Source organism: Chaetodon auriga, chromosome 14 (assembly GCF_051107435.1).
Source record: "Chaetodon auriga isolate fChaAug3 chromosome 14, fChaAug3.hap1, whole genome shotgun sequence".
NCBI lineage: Eukaryota > Metazoa > Chordata > Actinopteri > Chaetodontiformes > Chaetodontidae > Chaetodon > Chaetodon auriga.
This window is the reverse complement of record NC_135087.1, coordinates 24,386,816-24,405,545: the sequence shown is the minus strand read 5'-3', so window position 1 is coordinate 24,405,545 and position 18,730 is coordinate 24,386,816. Positions and strand designations below refer to the sequence as shown.

Sequence of the window (18,730 nt, the reverse complement as noted above, 5' to 3'; positions counted from 1 at the left end):
AGAGAGATCGTATAAAGTGACGAATTTGGAGATACTTATAAAAATCTTTATAGGGAATATCAAAATCAGCCCTGACGTGCTCAAATGACTTAATAGAGTCAGAAACCAACAGGTCCGTGAAGTTTGACAGGCCCTTAGATGTCCACTCCATTAAACCAATACTCCTAATCTGTGCTGGTAAATCCGGATTCAGAGCCAGGGGAGACTGGAGAGAGATGACAGGAAATATTTAGGTATTTCTTCACATCTCGCCAAACTAGTAGTGTGTTATAAACAATTATGTTGTTCTTGAGATGATTTAACTGATCTATATTATTATTAAAATGAAGGGAATTAAGCCTTCTGGGATAACAAGATAGAGATTCAAGACCCAACCATGAGCAGTCTTTCCTGTTCATAAACCAATCTGACATCATTCTGAGTTGTGCTGACCAATAATATAGTTGTAGATTGGGCAGGGACAAGCCTCCCAACTCCTTTGGCTTTGTAAGTATAGAGAACTTCACTCTTTGGTGTTTATAAGTATAGAGAACTTCACTCTTTGGTGTTTATTATTCCAAATATAGCGAGAGATATGAGAGTTCAGCGACTTAAAAAATGTAGGGGTCAAATAGCATGGGAGATTTTGAAATACATAGTTCAACAGAGGAAGAATATTTTTTATAGTGCTGATTCTCCCAAGGAGAGAAGTTGGTAGGGTGGCTCATTTTGTCAGATCATTCTTAACTTTTTGAATTAAGGGGGAATAATTAGTTTCAAACAGATTGTTTAAATCAGGAGTGACAAAGATACCTAAATATTTGAAACCCTTCTTCGACACCTGAAAAGGAGATTGTATTGACACATCCTGGGGGATGTTGAAGGGCGTAGCGACGGACTTCCCCAGGTTAATTTTATAACCTGATACGGCACTGAATGTGGCTATGGATTCCAGAACTGCCGGAATTGATTTCTCAGGGTTATTCAGATATAGGAGAACATCGTCTGCAAATAAGGAAATTATGTGATATTCTTCACCTATCCTAATTGTAGATATATCAGGGTTAGTTCTGATGACTTTGAATAATATGAACAATAATCAGAATCAGAATCAGAATCAGAAAAAGCTTTATTGCCAAGAATGCTTTTACACATACGAGGAATTTTTTCTGGTGAAATTGGTGCATGACACATCTACTAAAATATGACACATCTACTAAAATAAGAGCATAAAAAATAACAATTTAAATATATATACACAAGTCTGTTATTGTTAGAAACACAGTTCTGTTTTTCAGAAAGAAGTCCAAGTTGAGCGTTAATGTAACGCATAGAGTTATATTTATATCACTCAATGTGACAGAATGAGTCCGAGGTGGAATGTGAAGAGTGTCAGGGGGGGTTCCGGGCCTTGTTGGTAAGGCTGACAGCAGACGGGAAAAAACTGTTCTTGTGGCGTGAGGTTTTGGTCCTGATGGACCGCAGCCTCCTGCCAGAGGGGAGTGGCTCAAAGAGTTTGTGTCCGGGGTGAGAGGGATCAGCCACAATCTTTTCTGCACGCCTCAGGGTCCTGGAGGCGTACAGGTCCTGAAGAGATGGTAGATTGCAGCCAATCACCTTCTCTGCAGACCGAATGACACGCTGCAGTCTGCCCTTGTCCTTGGCGGTGGCAGCAGCGTACCAGATGGTGATGGAGGAGGTGAGGATGGACTCGATGATGGCTGTGTAGAAGTGCACCATCATTGTCTTTGGCAGGCTGAATTTCTTCAGCTGCCGTAGGAAGTACATCCTCTGCTGTGCTTTCCTGATGAGGGAGCTGATGTTCGGCTCCCACTTGAGGTCCTGGGAGATGATAGTTCCCAGGAAGCGGAAAGACTCCACAGTGTCAATAGTGGAGTCACAGAGGGTGATGGGGGCTGGTGAGGCTGAGTTCTTCCTGTAGTCCACAACCATCTCCACTGTCTTTAGAGCATTTAGCTCCAGGTTGTTCTGATTGCACCAGGTCACCAGATGGTCAACCTCCCACCTGTAGGCGGACTCGTCGCCATCAGAGATGAGTCCGATGAGGGTGGTGTCGTCCGCAAACTTCAGGAGCTTGACAGACTGGTGACTGGAGGTGCAGCTGTTCGTGTACAGGGAGAAGAGCAGAGGAGAAAGAACACAGCCCTGGGGGGATCCGGTGCTGATGGTCTTAGCGTCGGAGAGGTGTTTCCCCAGCTTCACGCACTGTTTCCTGTCAGACAGGAAGTCTGTGATCCACCTGCAGGTGGAGTCAGGCACGCTCAGCTGGGAGAGCTTCTCCTGAAGCAGAGTTGGGACGATGGTGTTGAAGGCAGAACTGAAATCCACAAACAGGATCCTAGCGTAGGTTCCTGCGGAGTCCAGGTGCTGGAGGATGAAGTGGAGGGCCAAGTTGACTGCATCGTCTACAGACCTGTTGGCTCTGTAGGCAAACTGCAGGGGGTCCAGGAGAGGGTCAGTGATGTCTCTGATGTGTGAGAGCACAAGGCGCTCAAAGGACTTCATGACCACAGAGGTCAGGGCGACGGGTCTGAAGTCATTAAGTCCTGTGGTCCTTGGCTTCTTGGGAACAGGGATGATGGCTGAAGACTTGAAGCAGGCTGGCACGTGACATGTCTCCAGTGAGGTGTTAAAAATGTCTGTGAACACTGGGGACAGCTGATCAGCGCAGTGCTTCAAGGCAGATGGGGAGATAGAATCCGGTCCAGCTGCTTTCCGGGGGTTCTGTCTCCTGAAGAGTCTGTTGACATCCCTTTCATGGATGGAAAGAGTCGTCACTGAGGTGGGTGGGGAGGGGGAGGGGGGGGCCTTTAAGGTGGGCATTGGTGGAGGTGACTGGAGCTGGAGCTGTTCAGAGGTGTCGTGGGGAATGGTTGCTGGACTGTCCCTTTGTCTTTCAAAGCGGCAGTAGAACTGGTTCAGGTCGTTGGCTAGGCGTCGATCGTTGATGGAGTGGGGGGCTTTAGGCTTGAAGTTAGTGATCTGCCTGAGCCCTTTCCAGACAGACGCAGAGTCGTTAGCTGAGAATTGGTGTTGGAGCTTCTCAGAGTACAGCCGTTTAGCCTCTTTCACCGCCTTGCTAAACTTGTACTTCGACTCTTTGTATCTGTATTTGTCCCCACTCCTGAAGGTCTCTTCCTTTGCCAACCTTAGCTGCCTGAGTTGGGCTGTGAACCAGGGTTTGTCATTGTTGTAACTCACCCTGGTGCGTGATGGAACACAGCAGTCCTCACAGAAGCTGATGTAGGACGTCACAGTCTCTGTGTACTCATCCAGACTGTTGGTAGCAGTCCTGAACACATCCCAGTCAGTAGAGTCCAAACACGCCTGGAGATCCTCCACAGCCTCGCTGGTCCACTTCCTTGATGTCCTCACTACAGGTTTGCAGAGCTTTAGTTTCTGCCTGTACGCAGGAATCAGGTGCACCATGACGTGGTCAGAGTGGCCCAGTGCAGCACGGGGGACGGCGTGATAAGCATCCCTGACGGTGGTGTAACAGTGATCCAGAATGTTCTCCTCTCTGGTCGGGCATTTGATAAACTGTCTGTATTTAGGGAGTTCGTGGGTGAGGTTACCTTTGTTAAAGTCGCCAAGGACAATAACTAAGGAGTCCGGGTTGGTCCGCTCCACACACAGTATCTGGTCCGCGAGCATACGCTGTGCGTCCTGCACGTTGGCTTGCGGCGGGATGTAAACGCCGACCAGAATGAATGAAGCGAACTCACGGGGTGAATAAAAAGGCTTACAGTTAATGGTGAAAGATTCCAGGTCAGGAGAACAGTGCTGCTGGATCACTGTCACGTCCTTGCACCAACCACTGTTGATGTAGAAACAGATTCCTCCACCTTTAGTTTTGCCGGAAAGTTCCGTGTCTCTGTCCGCGCGGTGGAGTTGGAAGCCAGCCAGCTGCAGCGCAGAGTCCGGTATTAATCCACAGAGCCACGTCTTGATGAAGCACAAAACCGCAGATGAAGAAAAGTCCCTGTTTTTACCCAACAGCAGTTGTAATTCCTCCAGTTTGTTGGGCAGTGAACGCACGTTAGAGAGAAATATTCCCGGTAACGCTGTGCGTAGTCCGCGCTGGCGAAGGCGCACGAGCGCGCCGGCTCGTTTTCCTCTCCTCCGGCGTTTCACTGCGTGAGCAAGGGTGAGCACACCTTTGACCAGTATGTCCAAAATTTCCACTGTTGGGAGCAGAAATTTAGGAAATAAATCCTCTGGTGTTGCTCCCCTGATGTTCATGAGCTCTTCTCTGGTGAAAGAGCTCCGGGTACCGTCACAAAAAACAGAGTTAAAACACAAAACAAAACAAAACAACGCGCACCAACACACCGAGGCAGCCGTCCGCGGCGCCATCTTGATCGTAAAAGTGACGGGGCACCCCGTCTGCAGCCCCTGTGCAACGAGAAACCGTCAGACATCAGGCCTTTTGTATTAACTGTGGCTATTGGGTTGGAATAGAAGGTTTTAATCATATTAATGAAGTTGAAGTTGAAGCCTAGACTGAATTTTTCTAGTACCAAAAATAAGAAAGGCCAATGCACTCAGTCAAAGGCCTTTTTAGAATCAAGGGAGACTATAAGTGCTGGGGTTTTATGGGTGTTAAGATACTGAACAACATTAAGAGTGCGGCGTATATTGTCTGTGCCATATCTTGATTTCACAAACCCTGCCTGATCTAGGTTTATTTTTTTTGGGAGGATGTTTTCCAGTCTCCAAGCCAGTACTTTTGCACCAATTTTGTAGTCCACATTGAGGAGACTAATAGGCCTGAATGATGAACAATCCAGAGGGTTTTTATCATTTTTTAACAGTAAGCTAATAGAAGCGCAGTGTTTCCTCTAGGATTTTTTTCAGCAGCGGGGGTAGGCTCTCCGGAGCCGTGGCACCGTAAACAAATGACACTTGACTGCAGATTTTACTTTTACAACCTATTTATTGAATGGCCAGTTGAAAATTGCTTTTTAAAGGCTGAATGTAAAAATAAAAATAAATAAATAAAACAATAACATTAAATAAATAAAAACAAAAACAATAAATAATAATTTCTTGATGGGGCTGTAGAATCAGTTGTAAAGTTTGCACCCAGGCTCAGAACAATTAATTTTTCTAGGTTTTTTATAAAAGAGCTCTAAGGCTCAGAGGCTGCACCATTACTTTGCTCTCCTGCTCCTTCACTTGGTTCTCCCCCTGCTGTACTCTGCTCTCCTTCACTTTGTTCCACTGCTCCTCCCTGTCTGATGTTATTTGTCTTATACGATTACATAAAACGTTAACATTAGATAATTTACACTCACATCACATCTGATTGCAAGTGTGGACACAATTTTTTACCTAACCATCATGATTTATGAGTCAGTAAAAGGCTAATGATACCTGACTAGCGTCATCTTCACCAGCTGTCTTTCTCTTCTTAGAGACATATTTGAACAAGCTCATCTGAAAATGCAGTCAGCCGTTACATCATGGCGTGTAGATATTAGTTTGATGCTATCATTTAGTTTACTCACGTTAGTGACACTGAGTAGGCACTGGGCCCAATTAACTTAAGCTACCGATATGTTACGTAACGTTAGCTGGCCATCAATATTTTGCCAATGTCTATTTAACTTGTAAAATCTATTATGAGTTATCTTAAGCTAATACGTCTACCTTTTCTCCCTAAGTCACTGCTCTATTTTCCAAGACGACACTCCTCTGACTCTCTGACCTGGTGCCTGGGTGCTTGACGTGATGTCACTTTCAAGGCCACGCTCTCGCGAGTAATTAACATCAGACTCTGCTGTGAAGCTGGAGACATGCCACGGTGGTGTATTTGCGACAATAAAAAAAAAAAAAAAGAAAAAAAAAGAAAGACATTTGAAGGAGCGGAAGCTAGGAATTAGGAATGGCGGCCCGCCAGTCCTAAATGAATATAGAGGAAACACTGAAACGCATCTCCAGGAGGTGGGGATGCCATCTCTTAGGATACCGTTAATGGCGGGCTTAAAAATTGGGTGGATCTCTGGCCAGAGTTTTTTGAAAATTCCAATGGAAACCCATCTGAGCCTGGACACTTCCCATTCAGCATAGTTTAGTCTTAGCAGCCACTAGTGCCTTTAAGTTTGCTGGTGTGGGCAATTGTTTATGTAATTGCTCCAGCCTGGTCACTTATTTTTCAAGGTTTTTTCTATTTTCTTCTAAGGCTTTTTTCTGATGAGAGCTGTAAGAAATAAGGTGTCCACGTAAAGTGGCCTTAGCTGCGTCCCAGATTGTGGCAGGGGAGAACCTTTATTATCGAGCCAGAATTGTGATCCGTTGTTCCGGACAAAGGTACAAAAAGAGTCGCTATTCAAAAATGACATGTTTAATCTCCAAGTGGGAGTTCTGGGAATGTTAAATACTGCATAAATGCATAAACTGCATACATTTTTGAGAACATCAGATGATCTCGGGTTAGATATGTTTGCAGAGGAGGATTTATCCAGAGAGGCATTCATTATACAATTAAAATCGCCAGCTAAAAAGCCCAGGCCATTGCAATGGTGGTTAAACATCAAAATCATTTGTGACATAAACTGGGGTGAATCATTGTTCGGGGCATAAATATTGAGAATAGTTATATGTTGTTCAAGAATCAAACCCCTAATCAAAATTAATCTACCCTCTGAATTCTTTTCTTCATGTTCCAAAATGAAAGGAAGGTTCTTATTTATGAGGATGGCTGTGCCTTGAATGGGAGAAATAAACTTTGCCTACCCAGTCTCTCTTAAGTTTCAGATGTTCTATGTCAGCCTAGTTTCCTGGAGTAATGCTATATCAGATTTGATTTTTTTTATTATTATTATTATTTTGGCCTTTTTAGTGAAAGGCCAAAAAAAGAGAAAGTTGAAGCTGCGATAGGAAAGGGGGCAGAGAGAGAGGGGACGACACGCAGCAAATGAGCCACAGGTGGGAGTCGCATGGGGTGCACACCCTACCAGCTGAGCTATAGGGGCACCCCAAAATTTTCACTTTCTCAAATATCTTAAAATCTTCTTCCTTTTGATTGCATGGCCCAACCCCTGGACATATTGAGTTTAAGTGAACCAGACATGAGAGCTACAAAGCTGGAAGATAGCTGAATAACAGGTGCTGAGTGGAGAAAAAGTAATCAGGGTGCAAGAAATTGTATAAAGAAAAAACCTAGATTCCAGTTGTTTAACAAAAGGAAAATAAAACACAAAAAGTTTCAACAGCAGCGCTTGCTCTCCCCTATCCTGTCCCCAAATGACAGGAAAAAACTACCCCAAAAGAAGTCACTGGGCATTCTAAGCATAGTCCAAATCCTAATTTAGCAGATTGATCACAGTAACAACTAACAGCGAAACAGTGTCCATATTCCAGGCTGAATAATGAACACCACTGAGAAACACCTCAGAATGATGGGTTCCTGAATTGTGCTTGAACCGGAACATTTGTGCAAGATTTACCTTAAATACAGACTACACACAAGTTTGATACAAGGGCATATGAACTATTAAAGCTAAATTATAAATGCAAGCGCTATATTCGTAAAACATCATGAAAAAGAAGAAACACTGTAGTAGAGTGTAAGATCGAGCTGAGTGCAATGCAAAATTATCAGTTTTTGTGCATTCTGTGTCATAAAAGACGAAAAGGCGAGGGGGGGGGGGAAGGAAAAGAAACTAAAATCACCTGATTTCCAAGGGAGAGAGCTACAAATTAAATCAGATCCGTTGTATATTCTCTCAAAGTCCATGAGGTAGTCACAAAAAAGTGCACAGTGTTCAGTGGGGGCTCAGTGTACATTAAGACCGTCTTTCTCCATTATGACTGGTAACTTTACAGATGAAGAAATTACCTCATTCAAGAGTTTCCAGGAAGGCAACAGCAGACTCAGGGGTGTCAAAAAGGCGAATTTACCCTTCATGGAGACACTGGAGATGGGCTGGGTCGGCAAAACCACGGTCCTTATTATGACGGGCCAGCGCTTTCCACGCGGCGTCAAACTCTCACCGCCTTCGCAGGATCTCCGCAGACAGATCAGGGTAGAACTGTAGTTGGGAGCCACCATGGTAGATGTTGAGTTTTAAAATGGAAATTTTAAAAACATGTAGATCTGGAATAAAGAGGGCTTTTGTTGAATTGTGGTCGCTCTAAGCACAGACTTCAGTTAACCCTGAAGACAACATCAGATTTGACAAACCTCCTGCGGAGCAACAGATGGCTTTCTACAGCTGCTTTCACAGGCTGGGTGGTACTAACCATGACTGATAAACTGATCCAGATGTGTGCAATTTGAGAGTGCCTCTTCCACAGGTAGTAAAATATATTTATATTGTTGTTGCTGATAGAAGCAGGCCAGAACCGAACATAACTGATAGATGGTTTTAATCATCTGTATATTGTATATCTGTCTAACAGCCTCAGACCTGACTGACCCAGGAAAGACCGCTCAGAATCTCATCAGCTGCCCTTATACTGGCATGTTTCTGCCGTTGACAGAATTTCGCTTTATATATTCTTGGCTGTCTTATTGTACTTGAAAGTGAGGTTGATTTTGATTTGTAATTTGAAGGTTATGTTAAGGGCGGTCCACTGGCTCTTCCCGGACTTTGCCTTCATGTGGTTGGTGGAGGAGGCTAAGAAGAACATGCCACTGGAGCTGGACTTCCTTAATGAGGGACACAATGCTGAGAGGGTGGCCAAAATGTTGGCCTACTTCCCCTTTCTCAAGGTAAGATGTAACTTTTTCCACTTGGCATTCTCAACAACAGACCTATGGGATTTACAATGTGATTTAGTTTTCATCCTGTTGGTCCCATGTGTGCATACATGCTAGTAAGCAGCAGATAATAATCCTGCATGGTCTTGTTAAATTTAAGGCTCTAGCATTTAAAATGGTATGAAATACATTTAATAGAGGTCAGACTTTTCCACTGTGTGTGACAGCGCCTTCTGTACTGCCTGCTAACTCTTCCTAAATTCTGGGGGTTAGCAGAACGCTTATAATTCCTTAGCTAGACAGAATTTACTCATGTCCTTTTTCTTAATACTGTAAGCTGGTTTGAGAACTTTTCCTAGCTCTGGTGGATGTGTATTAGCCTTTTTGTTGTTCCAGCACAGAGAGCAAAAATGTTTTTGGGTTTGTGTTCTTTTCTGTCATTTGTTTCTTTTTATTCCGCATTTTTTCACTGTATATATTGGCATGTGATACAGAGACATAAAACATGGCAGAATGAAAAGTAATTGTGTGCACATGCCTTCCAGTACATGCAGTAAAACTCAAGTGAAGTTTAAAATTAACATAATAAGTAAAAAGTCAGATTTTCAAAGTTTTGACGGACCATAACTGCTGCTTTGTACTGACAAAAAAAAAAAAAGCATTTTCTTTTACTTTTTTTTTTTTAAAGATTTAATGACCTTAAATTTTCTTGTGCTTTTGTATTATTCCATCAATCAGCATTACATTTAGTAAGTAAAGATGTACCCTTTTTCATCTTTACTTATTAAATGATCACCATCTAGAATGAGCATGTAGAAATCAGATCAGCTGTCTTTTACCAATTCAATCAGGTGCTGTGATCAAGAGAGAGAGATATTCTTATGGGTTATATTATCTTATGAGTTAATATATGAAATACAATTCTATCAAAAGGTTTGTTTATTTGTTTAGAATTCATTAGCAAATGGTGACACTGTGAAATTCAAGTAATTTGAATTTGCTTGTGACTGTATGTCCTAGTGATGGAGACACGATGAACAATAGTTATTATAGTTAACAGTGAAACCATAAAGGAAGACCAAATACAAAGGTCAAACTGGAATATGAAAGTCTTAGTTTTATACCAAAAGGCAGTCTTAAATGTATGATAATCCAGATGCTATCTCGCGGCTGTGGCTCAGGAGGCAGAGCAGTCGTCCACTAGTCAGGAGGTCGGTGGTTCGATCCCTGGCCTCGGCAGTCCGCATGCCGAAGTATCCTTGGGCAAGATACTGAACCCCAAAACTCCTCTGATGCACCCACAGGGTGTGAATTCATATATACGTCGCTTTGGATAAAAATGTCTGCCAAATTGTAATGTGAAACAGATTTATGTCCTCACAACATGAGTAATACATGGGCTCACACACACCCATATACATACTTATCTGAGAGTTGTGGATAAAAACTAACCCAGAGTCCCAGAGAGAGAGGAAGATTGTTTGAGGCCCACTTTAACAGAAGTGTGATGAGGGGCAAGACTCACGGTATCTGACAGGCTCCTCCCCAGGCTGCAGACATATCGATTCAAACCCCCTTCACTACATTTACATTTTCAATTTTCAATTAATAACTGATAATCAGTCATTAAGTCATCATTGAGCATAGTTGTGTGTGAACATTTTTATTGAAAGACACACATTAAATTTCTTGTTGCTTGCCTTTCTATTAATATACTGCTCAAAAAAATTAACGGAACACTTAATCATCACAATATAACACAGTAAGTCAGTTAAACTTCAGGGAAATCAATCTGTCCATTTAGCATAAGTGATTGTGACTGAATTACACCTGCTTTGGTGCAGATGAAAGTGACAGCAGGTGAAATGGAGAGGCAAAAGCAATACAACCCCCAAAAGGGAATGGTTTTGCGTGTGGCAGCCACAGACTGTGGCAGCGTGTGGCAGCCACAGAGCCACAGCTCTCTCCTTATCCTTCCTGACTGATTCTTCTCTAGGTTTGAGTTCTCTTAGTGTCCTTGTCACTACTGGTAGCATGAGGCCATACCTGCAGCCCAGTCAGGTTGCACAGGTAGTCCAGCTCCTCCAGGATAGCACATCCATAGATGCAAGAAGGAATTTTTTTTGAGCAGTATATGTGTATCCTTTTTTTTTTTTAACAGTTTATTTGGTCTAATGAGGTTGGGGTTCAATGGCATTATATCAAATCAATACCTAGTAACCAGCCTGTTAATCAAATTCCAATCCCTTTCAATTACTTATCCATTTGATCCACTAAATGGATCCAAAATAGAACCAGATATTAGAACTGAATCATACAATCTAATGTACACCTGTAAGACAGCTGCACAGGGGAATGAAATTTAGTAAAGAAAAGATGGACTTTCTCAATCCATCTCCCTCTCTCTCAACAGGTCCCCATCATTCACTGGCACCTGAGCACAAAGAGGATCCTGACCATGGAGTTTGTTGAGGGCGGGCACATCAACGACAGGGACTACATGAAGAAACAGGGCATCAGTGTTAATGAGGTACTGTCTGCTACTCTGCCTGCTGCTCTGCCTGCTCTCTGTAAGGCTTTGTTTAGGATACAGAAGCTAAAAGTTTTTTTGACTCATAGCCAAGGTGCCATCACACACACTAACATCTTGTCTACACAGCTCACCCAGTGAAAACAGCATGTTAGGGCTGTCTACACAAGATGCATTCAGACACAGTATTGAGTGTAGGTTAGCATATTAGCAGTGCTCAGAGTACAATACACAGTCAGTTCCTCACATAAAATGGAGGAAAATAAACTTGATGTGTAAAAATATGCTCCTGGTCTAATTTACACACATACAGTGAAATGCAAGCTGCTAAGCAGTCTAATGGAGACACCTGTATTGTTGCAAATAGAAGCTATCTGTTCCATCACACGCCTGTGAGACAGACAACTGAAAAGTGCAGCTGAATGGCCTCCTGTGTAGGTATGCTTTAATGACACAAACTTTTTCCACTATGTGCTAGCTAATGTCCTCACAAGGTGTAACCTCTACTCTTTCATCCCTTTTCTGTTTTATGCCTCAGTGTTCTTGTAGCGCATAGCCTTTGAATAATTAAAAGCTTGTGTGTGTGTGTGTGTGTGTGTACGTGCATGTATGTGGGAGGGAGAGAAAGATCCACATCAAAACTGAGAGCTGCACTTTTTTCTTTATTTGTTGTGATGCAGTATCATTACTTCTGTTACCTAACAACTAAAATTGCTAATAATATTATATTTATTTTAAGATTTTACAATTTAGATATAAAGCAACTGTCAATTAATAATTAATCAAAGTAATGATATAATATCTAATGGCTCTTTGTCTGTCAGATACTGTGGGGGTCCCTGCCAACAGATATGGGCCAAAACAATTGATAAATGCATTGTAGCTGTCTGTCCTTACAAATCTCTGCCTCAGAAAGTACAATCAGTCGGTAACTGACTGCCTAAACACTACTTTTTATCAAAGGGTTGTAATCAAAATACAGGCCTGCAGCCTACAGCAACCACAGACTGACTCAAATTTGTGTTTCTTTATTTGCCTGGTTTGGCTTTTTTGGTAGGGATGCAACAAATGATTGTTTTCATTATCATTCAAAAATGACAATTTCCTTAAGTTATTAGTTAATAAATGATTTATTCAACAAAAGTGCAAAATAGATTTGATTGGAAATTTTGTCTGAATGGCAGACTGAAATTCAGTGCTTTGTAAATAATTTAAACAATTAAATATCAAAACAGTTCAAAAATAGTTATCAAAATATTTGCTATAAATACATGATTAATTAACTAATCGTATCACTACTAATTTGCAGCATTACCACATGAAAAAATGCATTTTTTAACACTATCATACTCATAAAAACAAAAATACAGACATAACAGACACTCAGTCACAGTATCAGGATTACCCACAATCAGGGTTCTAAATTAACACCCGCCAACCCGCCAAATGCGGGTTAAAATTCATATTGGCGGGTGTAAATAAAAACTTACTAGCCAATTTGGCCGGTAATGCATTAGGCAATCATGTCAGTCAGAGCCGCTCTACAGTTCTTGGTCATTTGTCCCCCTGACAGTCCATCCTACATTTCCCATGATCACTGTCGTAATGCTACGTGATGACGTACAAGATGCCCATTGGCTGTGCGCAGGCGCACTACAGTCTGTAGTGCAACCGGCGTGAGAAACCACGGAAACGCAAACACAAAGAAGAAGAATGAACGGCGGCGTATAAACTGTAAAAAAGGAGACTGAGCTAGCTAAAAGTAAAAAGTAAAGTTAAACTAAATGCGTGGTTGGGACAGACGTCTGGGGGCGAGAAGAGGAAGGAAGCAGGGGATGAGAATGTCGACAAAGCGTGCGAAACGAAGAAAAGAAAGTTTAACGCTAAATGGCTGACAGGTCGTGAATGGCTTGTGTTTGATCACGAAAATGCCGTCATGTTTTGTAAGGATTGCCGCATGTACACGAAAGTAAAAAACAAGACGAATAATTTTGTGGTGGGGACTAATAATTTTAAAGTGGAGGCAGTAAAGGACCATGAGAGTGCCCGAAGTCATCAGGAGAGCCGAAGGAGTCTGCAGTACTGACTGCTGCACTGTTTGTGTTTTCTAGTTGTACATACATAATTCAGTTTATTACCAATGCAATTTTTTGCAAGTGTTGAAGTCATGGCTGTTACTTATATATATTTCTTATTAAAGAAGGAAAGCAGAAACACTTTAAGTTGAAAGGAAAAATACATTTTATTAGGAATGTAATGATACTAAATACTGGAAAAATGTCTTTTATAAAATAATAAATCTGACAGCATTTTTTGTTTGTATAAATTAAATGTTTGCACTTTCTGTGTATATTTTGCTTCATGTGTTGTACTTTCTGTGCATTTTTCATCCCAACAATGTAAATAAAATGATCAAATGCATTCAGTGGCACTCATAATCTCTCTTATTTTCACCGGGAAAAAATTTGGCTAGTGGAAATTCTGATTGGCTGGTAACTTTAGAAGGTCACCAGCCACATTGGCTGGTGATCAAAAAAGTTAATTTAGAACCCTGCCCACAATGGTTAAGAACACAATAGCAAATTCAGTAAAGATGGTGGTTAAAGTAATTCAGGTGTCAGTTGAGTACTGGCCAGCAACATTACTCTTATGTTTTGTCATTAGATATTCATAGAATGAAGTGACTTGTAGTTAAAAGTTGTTGCTTTGGCTGTTTTGTCTACACATATGCTTATGAAATCTGAAATGTATAGATTTACTGTCACTGCTCTTTAAATATGACTTTCATGTTGTGCTTAATTTTATTTTAAAGTCTTCAACAGCCCATCTGACTGTTCACCTGCCCACCCACACAACAGGACCTTAGTTTTTGAACGTCATTCCCCAGTGTGGTTGGCAACTTACTTGAATAACACACCCACACAAACACAAGAACAAAGAACAGATCAAGAAGACAATGACAAATACACAATCAATCATTTATTGGGCTTTTCATGTGCACATGTACACATCAATTCACACAGCCACATACAGACTCAAATACAGACAAGGACACACTATCTGAGCATGAAGCAGTGATGATTAGTGTTATAATACAGCTGATGAGATAGATATAGGACATAATAAAATACACACACACACACACACACACACACACACACACACACACACACACAGAACGACAGGATGGATAGAATTATTTGGTGGCAGTAATCACAAGATGGATGAGGGCCCAAATAGACTTTCCTCTGAGCTCGGCCCCTTGACGTGACCAGAATGGGTCAATGCTGTCCTCCAATTTTTATGCATTGTCCCCCGTATGGCTAAGATTTGATCTATGACTGCGTACACTGAATGGGCCACATTCATAAAACTCAGATGTACCAGTGTTTCAGTTGAGCGTTTTCAAATTTGTGACACATTATGTTAAACTGGTTAAAGTATTTTTAATGTTATCGTAGCAATGGTTAATGCAAAATCACAGTAGCTTTTTATTTTTTTGTCAGCTGCAAATCAAAATGAACATGTTAATTAGGTTTCCCATATACCAACATCTTCAGAAGTGTTTTACAGACTGCTGATGTCACAAATGTAATCTCAGTGATAACCATACTTCACTGGTTCCGCAGGTTTGTATGTAGCTATTCTTCTCTGTTGGGTGTCTCACCTAGAGATGCCATCAGACACGGCTGTGCTGCGTTAAACAGTTTAAAATACACCTGCCATGACATATCCCTTCTTTGAGTGTCCTGTGCTCATTCAAATAAACATTTTAAACAAATCAAAAAACATAAAATCCCTCAAGATCATGAAATAATAAATCAAAAATGTTAAAATCATGTGAATATATTACAATTCTTGCATTCTCCTATGTCTTTGAGGCAGGCTGGTGTTGGTGGAGTTGGATGATGTGGATGTTGACTGTGGTTTCTCGGGTAGCAGTTGGATAGGCAGCACAATGGTAATAGCCAGGAAGGAGACAGAATCTTCTTCTTCTTAGGTGGCATAATGGGTATCTGAATGGGTGCCATGGTCTGTGTTCACATCAGCTTATTAGCAATGTGACCTCAGCTCAACCCTCAGCTGAGAGACGTGTGGTCCTAGGATAGTCACAGCCTCGTCTCCCTTGCAACACAAAGTGATGGCTCACTACTGATAATGCACACTTGGTGAGCTTTCTGTCAGTTGGTTGTGGTAGGGCTTCCATTGTGACCTTCACAAAATACAGAGGACAGGTTTACCCAATAATGCAACATTTTCTCCTCACAATGGCTCATAGTGTGAAGTCATCTTTTTATGTGACCAGTCCTGGTTTTAAGTGATCTACCAAACAAAATTTCGATAGGGCTAAGCCCATTTCAACTCCTGACTCTTGCTCTCAGGTGCATCAAAACAATGGGTAAAGCTTTTGTTCATATTAACTCTGTTTCCTTGCAGGATGTAGCCAATTTGCTTTTCAGTGTTCCATTTTCTCTCTCAACTGCTCCTCCACTAGCAGGATGATACAGTGTTGTTTCATAATGATGCTGATAATGATGTTACTCACCTACATTCTTCACTGTCTTACTGGGAATTCCCCATCTGGGAATTATTTCTTTGATCAGAACCTTACTCACTGCATCTTGTCTTGGATTGGAAAAGCCTCTACCCATTTTGAACACGTGTCCACAATAACAAGACAATACTTTTTTTTCCCTTCAATTGGTGTTCACTCAGTAAATCAATGAAATCCATTTCCAAGCGATCAAAAAGTTTTTCTGGAGGACGGTGTGCACTCTGAGGCATCGGAACACATCTTACTGTGCTGTTAGTAGTATAGATCACACACACTGTTGGCAATATTTCTGGGAGAATTTAGTAAAGCCTTTCATGAACAAATATCTGTTTGTTGTTTGACACATCCCTCCTTTCAAGACATGGTCCTTACCATGCATCAATTTAGTATAAAAGGGAAACAGATACTTAACCAAACATGGTTTGTTATCTGGCCCACACAACATTTTAACAGTGCAACACTTTAACAATACAGCTGGCTTTCTCCCCCAGAGCAGCTCTTGCCTGCAGCTCCTGTATATCAGCTGTAGGTGTTAGTGGTGAGTTAGGCACAGAAACACACTGTGTTGTGTAATAGACATCAAGTGAAATATACATCACAATTACCTGTCCATTCATCAATGCTGATTGTTAGCAGGGTTTCTGTTATTTGCGATTGCCATTTTAGCCTTGAAAATCTGTGGAAGTCTGTTGTATTTAAATTTCCGTGATGTGCAGTGCAAATAATTCCAGAGTAAGATGTGGAAATATTTTGGGTTTACATGCTGTTTTCCCTGCTGCTGCTCAAATGTCTGCCCCCTCTCTCATATCAATGAATTAAGGGTTTATTTCGACCAAACCACATTTGCTGGTGATTGGTGGAACAGGGGATGAGGGACAGGCATAGGTTTTGGCATAGGTTTTGTGAATTTTACTTTGTTTATGTTGAGTTATGTGTTTTACTGTCTTGGGCTGCCCAATGGATTCCATCGAGGAGGTGGCGGACAGAAGGATGTTAGCCAAGCTGATATCCATCGTGGACAACTCCTCCCACCCCCTGCACCACACTGTGAGCACCCTGAGCAGCTCCTTCAGCAAAAGACTTTTACATCCCTAGTGCAGGAAGGAGCGCTACCGCAGGTCTTTCCTGCCCACAGCCATCAGACTGTATAACAGTGCACAATAACATCCACTCACATGCAAGTTGTATTGATAACCTGATCACATCTCACATTTTTCCTTTGTTTTCATTTCATCATTTTTAAATTACCTAAGTGTGTATGTATTGTATGTACTGTAAATAACCATAGACACTTGTGGAATACACTCCTCCCACCTCACTCAACAGTCACCCCCCAGACTGGGGCATGACATCAGCTTCAGACTGCTCAGGGACTGTGCAGATTAGCTCCGTGGGTTATTCTGCACATCTTCAACCTGAGAATTCCAGCCCTGTGGAAAACTTCCTGTGTGGTTCCACTCCCAAAGACTGTGCACCCCAGAGAGCAAAAAAACACTTCAGGCTGGTAGCCTTAACTTCTGACCAGATGACCACCACTGAGAGGATCATACTGAACCACCTCTGTCACCTGGTGATCAGGGAGCTGGACCCCCTACAATTCGCATATGGATTAGGCATTGGTGTGGAAGACGTGGTCATCTACCTGCTTCACCAATCTTTTTCCCAACTGAAGAACACTGAGTGCACTGTGAAGGTCATGTTTTTTGATCCTGGGTCACCTCTTCAACTTTAGCCTGAGCCCGCAGAGAGTCCCAATGCTGTGGAAGACGCCCTGCGTGGTTCCTGTTTCAAAGAAGAAATCTTCATCTGGCCCCAACAACTACCAACCGCTTGCCCTTACATCACTCATGATGAAGGTGCTGGTGAGGTTGGTCCTGGCCCACATCTGATCGCAGGTGAAATCATCACTGGACCCTCTACAGTTCGCCTACCATCTAGGTGTGGATGACGCCATCGTACACCTGCTGCAGTGTGCTCACTCCCACCTGGATTGTAGCGGCAGCACTGTGAGGATCACTTTCTTAGATTTCTCCAGTGCATTTAATACCATTCAGCCGCTGCTCCTGGGTGAGAAGCTGTGAGTGATGGGAGTCGACGCACCCACAATCTCCTGGATTACTGACTACCTGACAGACAGACCACAGTTTGTCTGACTGGGCAACATTCTGTCTGAGAGGGTGGAAAGTAGTACAGGAGCACCACAGGGGACTGTTGTGTCTCCTTTTCTCTTCATCTTGTACACATCAGACTTTCAGTACAACTCTTCATCGTGCCACCTACAGGAGTTTTTCGGGCGACTCAGCGGTGGTGGGGTGTATAAAGGATGGACGAAAGGAGGAATACAGAGCAGTGGTGGACAGTTTTGTGGAATGGTCCGGTAGAAATCACCTGCTGCTTAATGTGGCCAAGACCAAGGAGATGGTTTTTGATTTCAGAAGGAACAGGATGACCACACAACCACTGTGTATTCTGGGGAGAATGTCGCAGTGGTGGAGGATTACAAATACCTCAGAGTGCACCTCGACAACAGACTGAACTGGCAAACTAACATCAACGCTGTTTACAAGAAGGGGATGAGCAGACTCTATTTCCTGAGGAGGCTCAGATCATTCAACGTGTGCAGCAAGATGTTGGAGATCTTTTGCCAGTCTTTAGTTGCCAGTGCACTCTTCTTTGCTGCAGAGTGCTGGGGGAGCAGCATCAGAGAAGGCAACACCAACAGACTGAACAAACTGATCAGGATGGCCGGCCCCGATATTGGCTGCAAACTACAGTCTTTTGAGGAGGTGGCGGAGAGGAGACTGGACAGACTGTTATCCATCATGGATAACTCTGAACATCCTCTTCACCACCTCGTGGACAGACAGCAGAGCCCCTTCTCCAATAGACTGCTCCAGCTCCACTGTCACAAGGACCACTTCAGGAAATAATTCCTGCC

At 42.5% G+C, this 18,730-nt stretch overlaps 2 protein-coding genes across 2 annotated transcripts in view; both read left to right on the top strand.

Annotated features, from left to right (window-relative positions):
• adck1 (aarF domain containing kinase 1) overlaps positions 1-18,730 on the top strand; it is a 115,064-nt gene that overhangs the window by 65,237 nt on the left and 31,097 nt on the right. The window contains exons 6-7 of the mRNA XM_076749220.1: positions 8,561-8,719; positions 11,121-11,237. Of these exons, the coding sequence (XP_076605335.1) occupies positions 8,561-8,719; positions 11,121-11,237 (276 nt within the window). The remainder of the gene's footprint in view (positions 1-8,560; positions 8,720-11,120; positions 11,238-18,730) is intronic.
• slirp (SRA stem-loop interacting RNA binding protein) overlaps positions 1-18,730 on the top strand; it is a 111,449-nt gene that overhangs the window by 79,881 nt on the left and 12,838 nt on the right. The window lies entirely within an intron of this gene.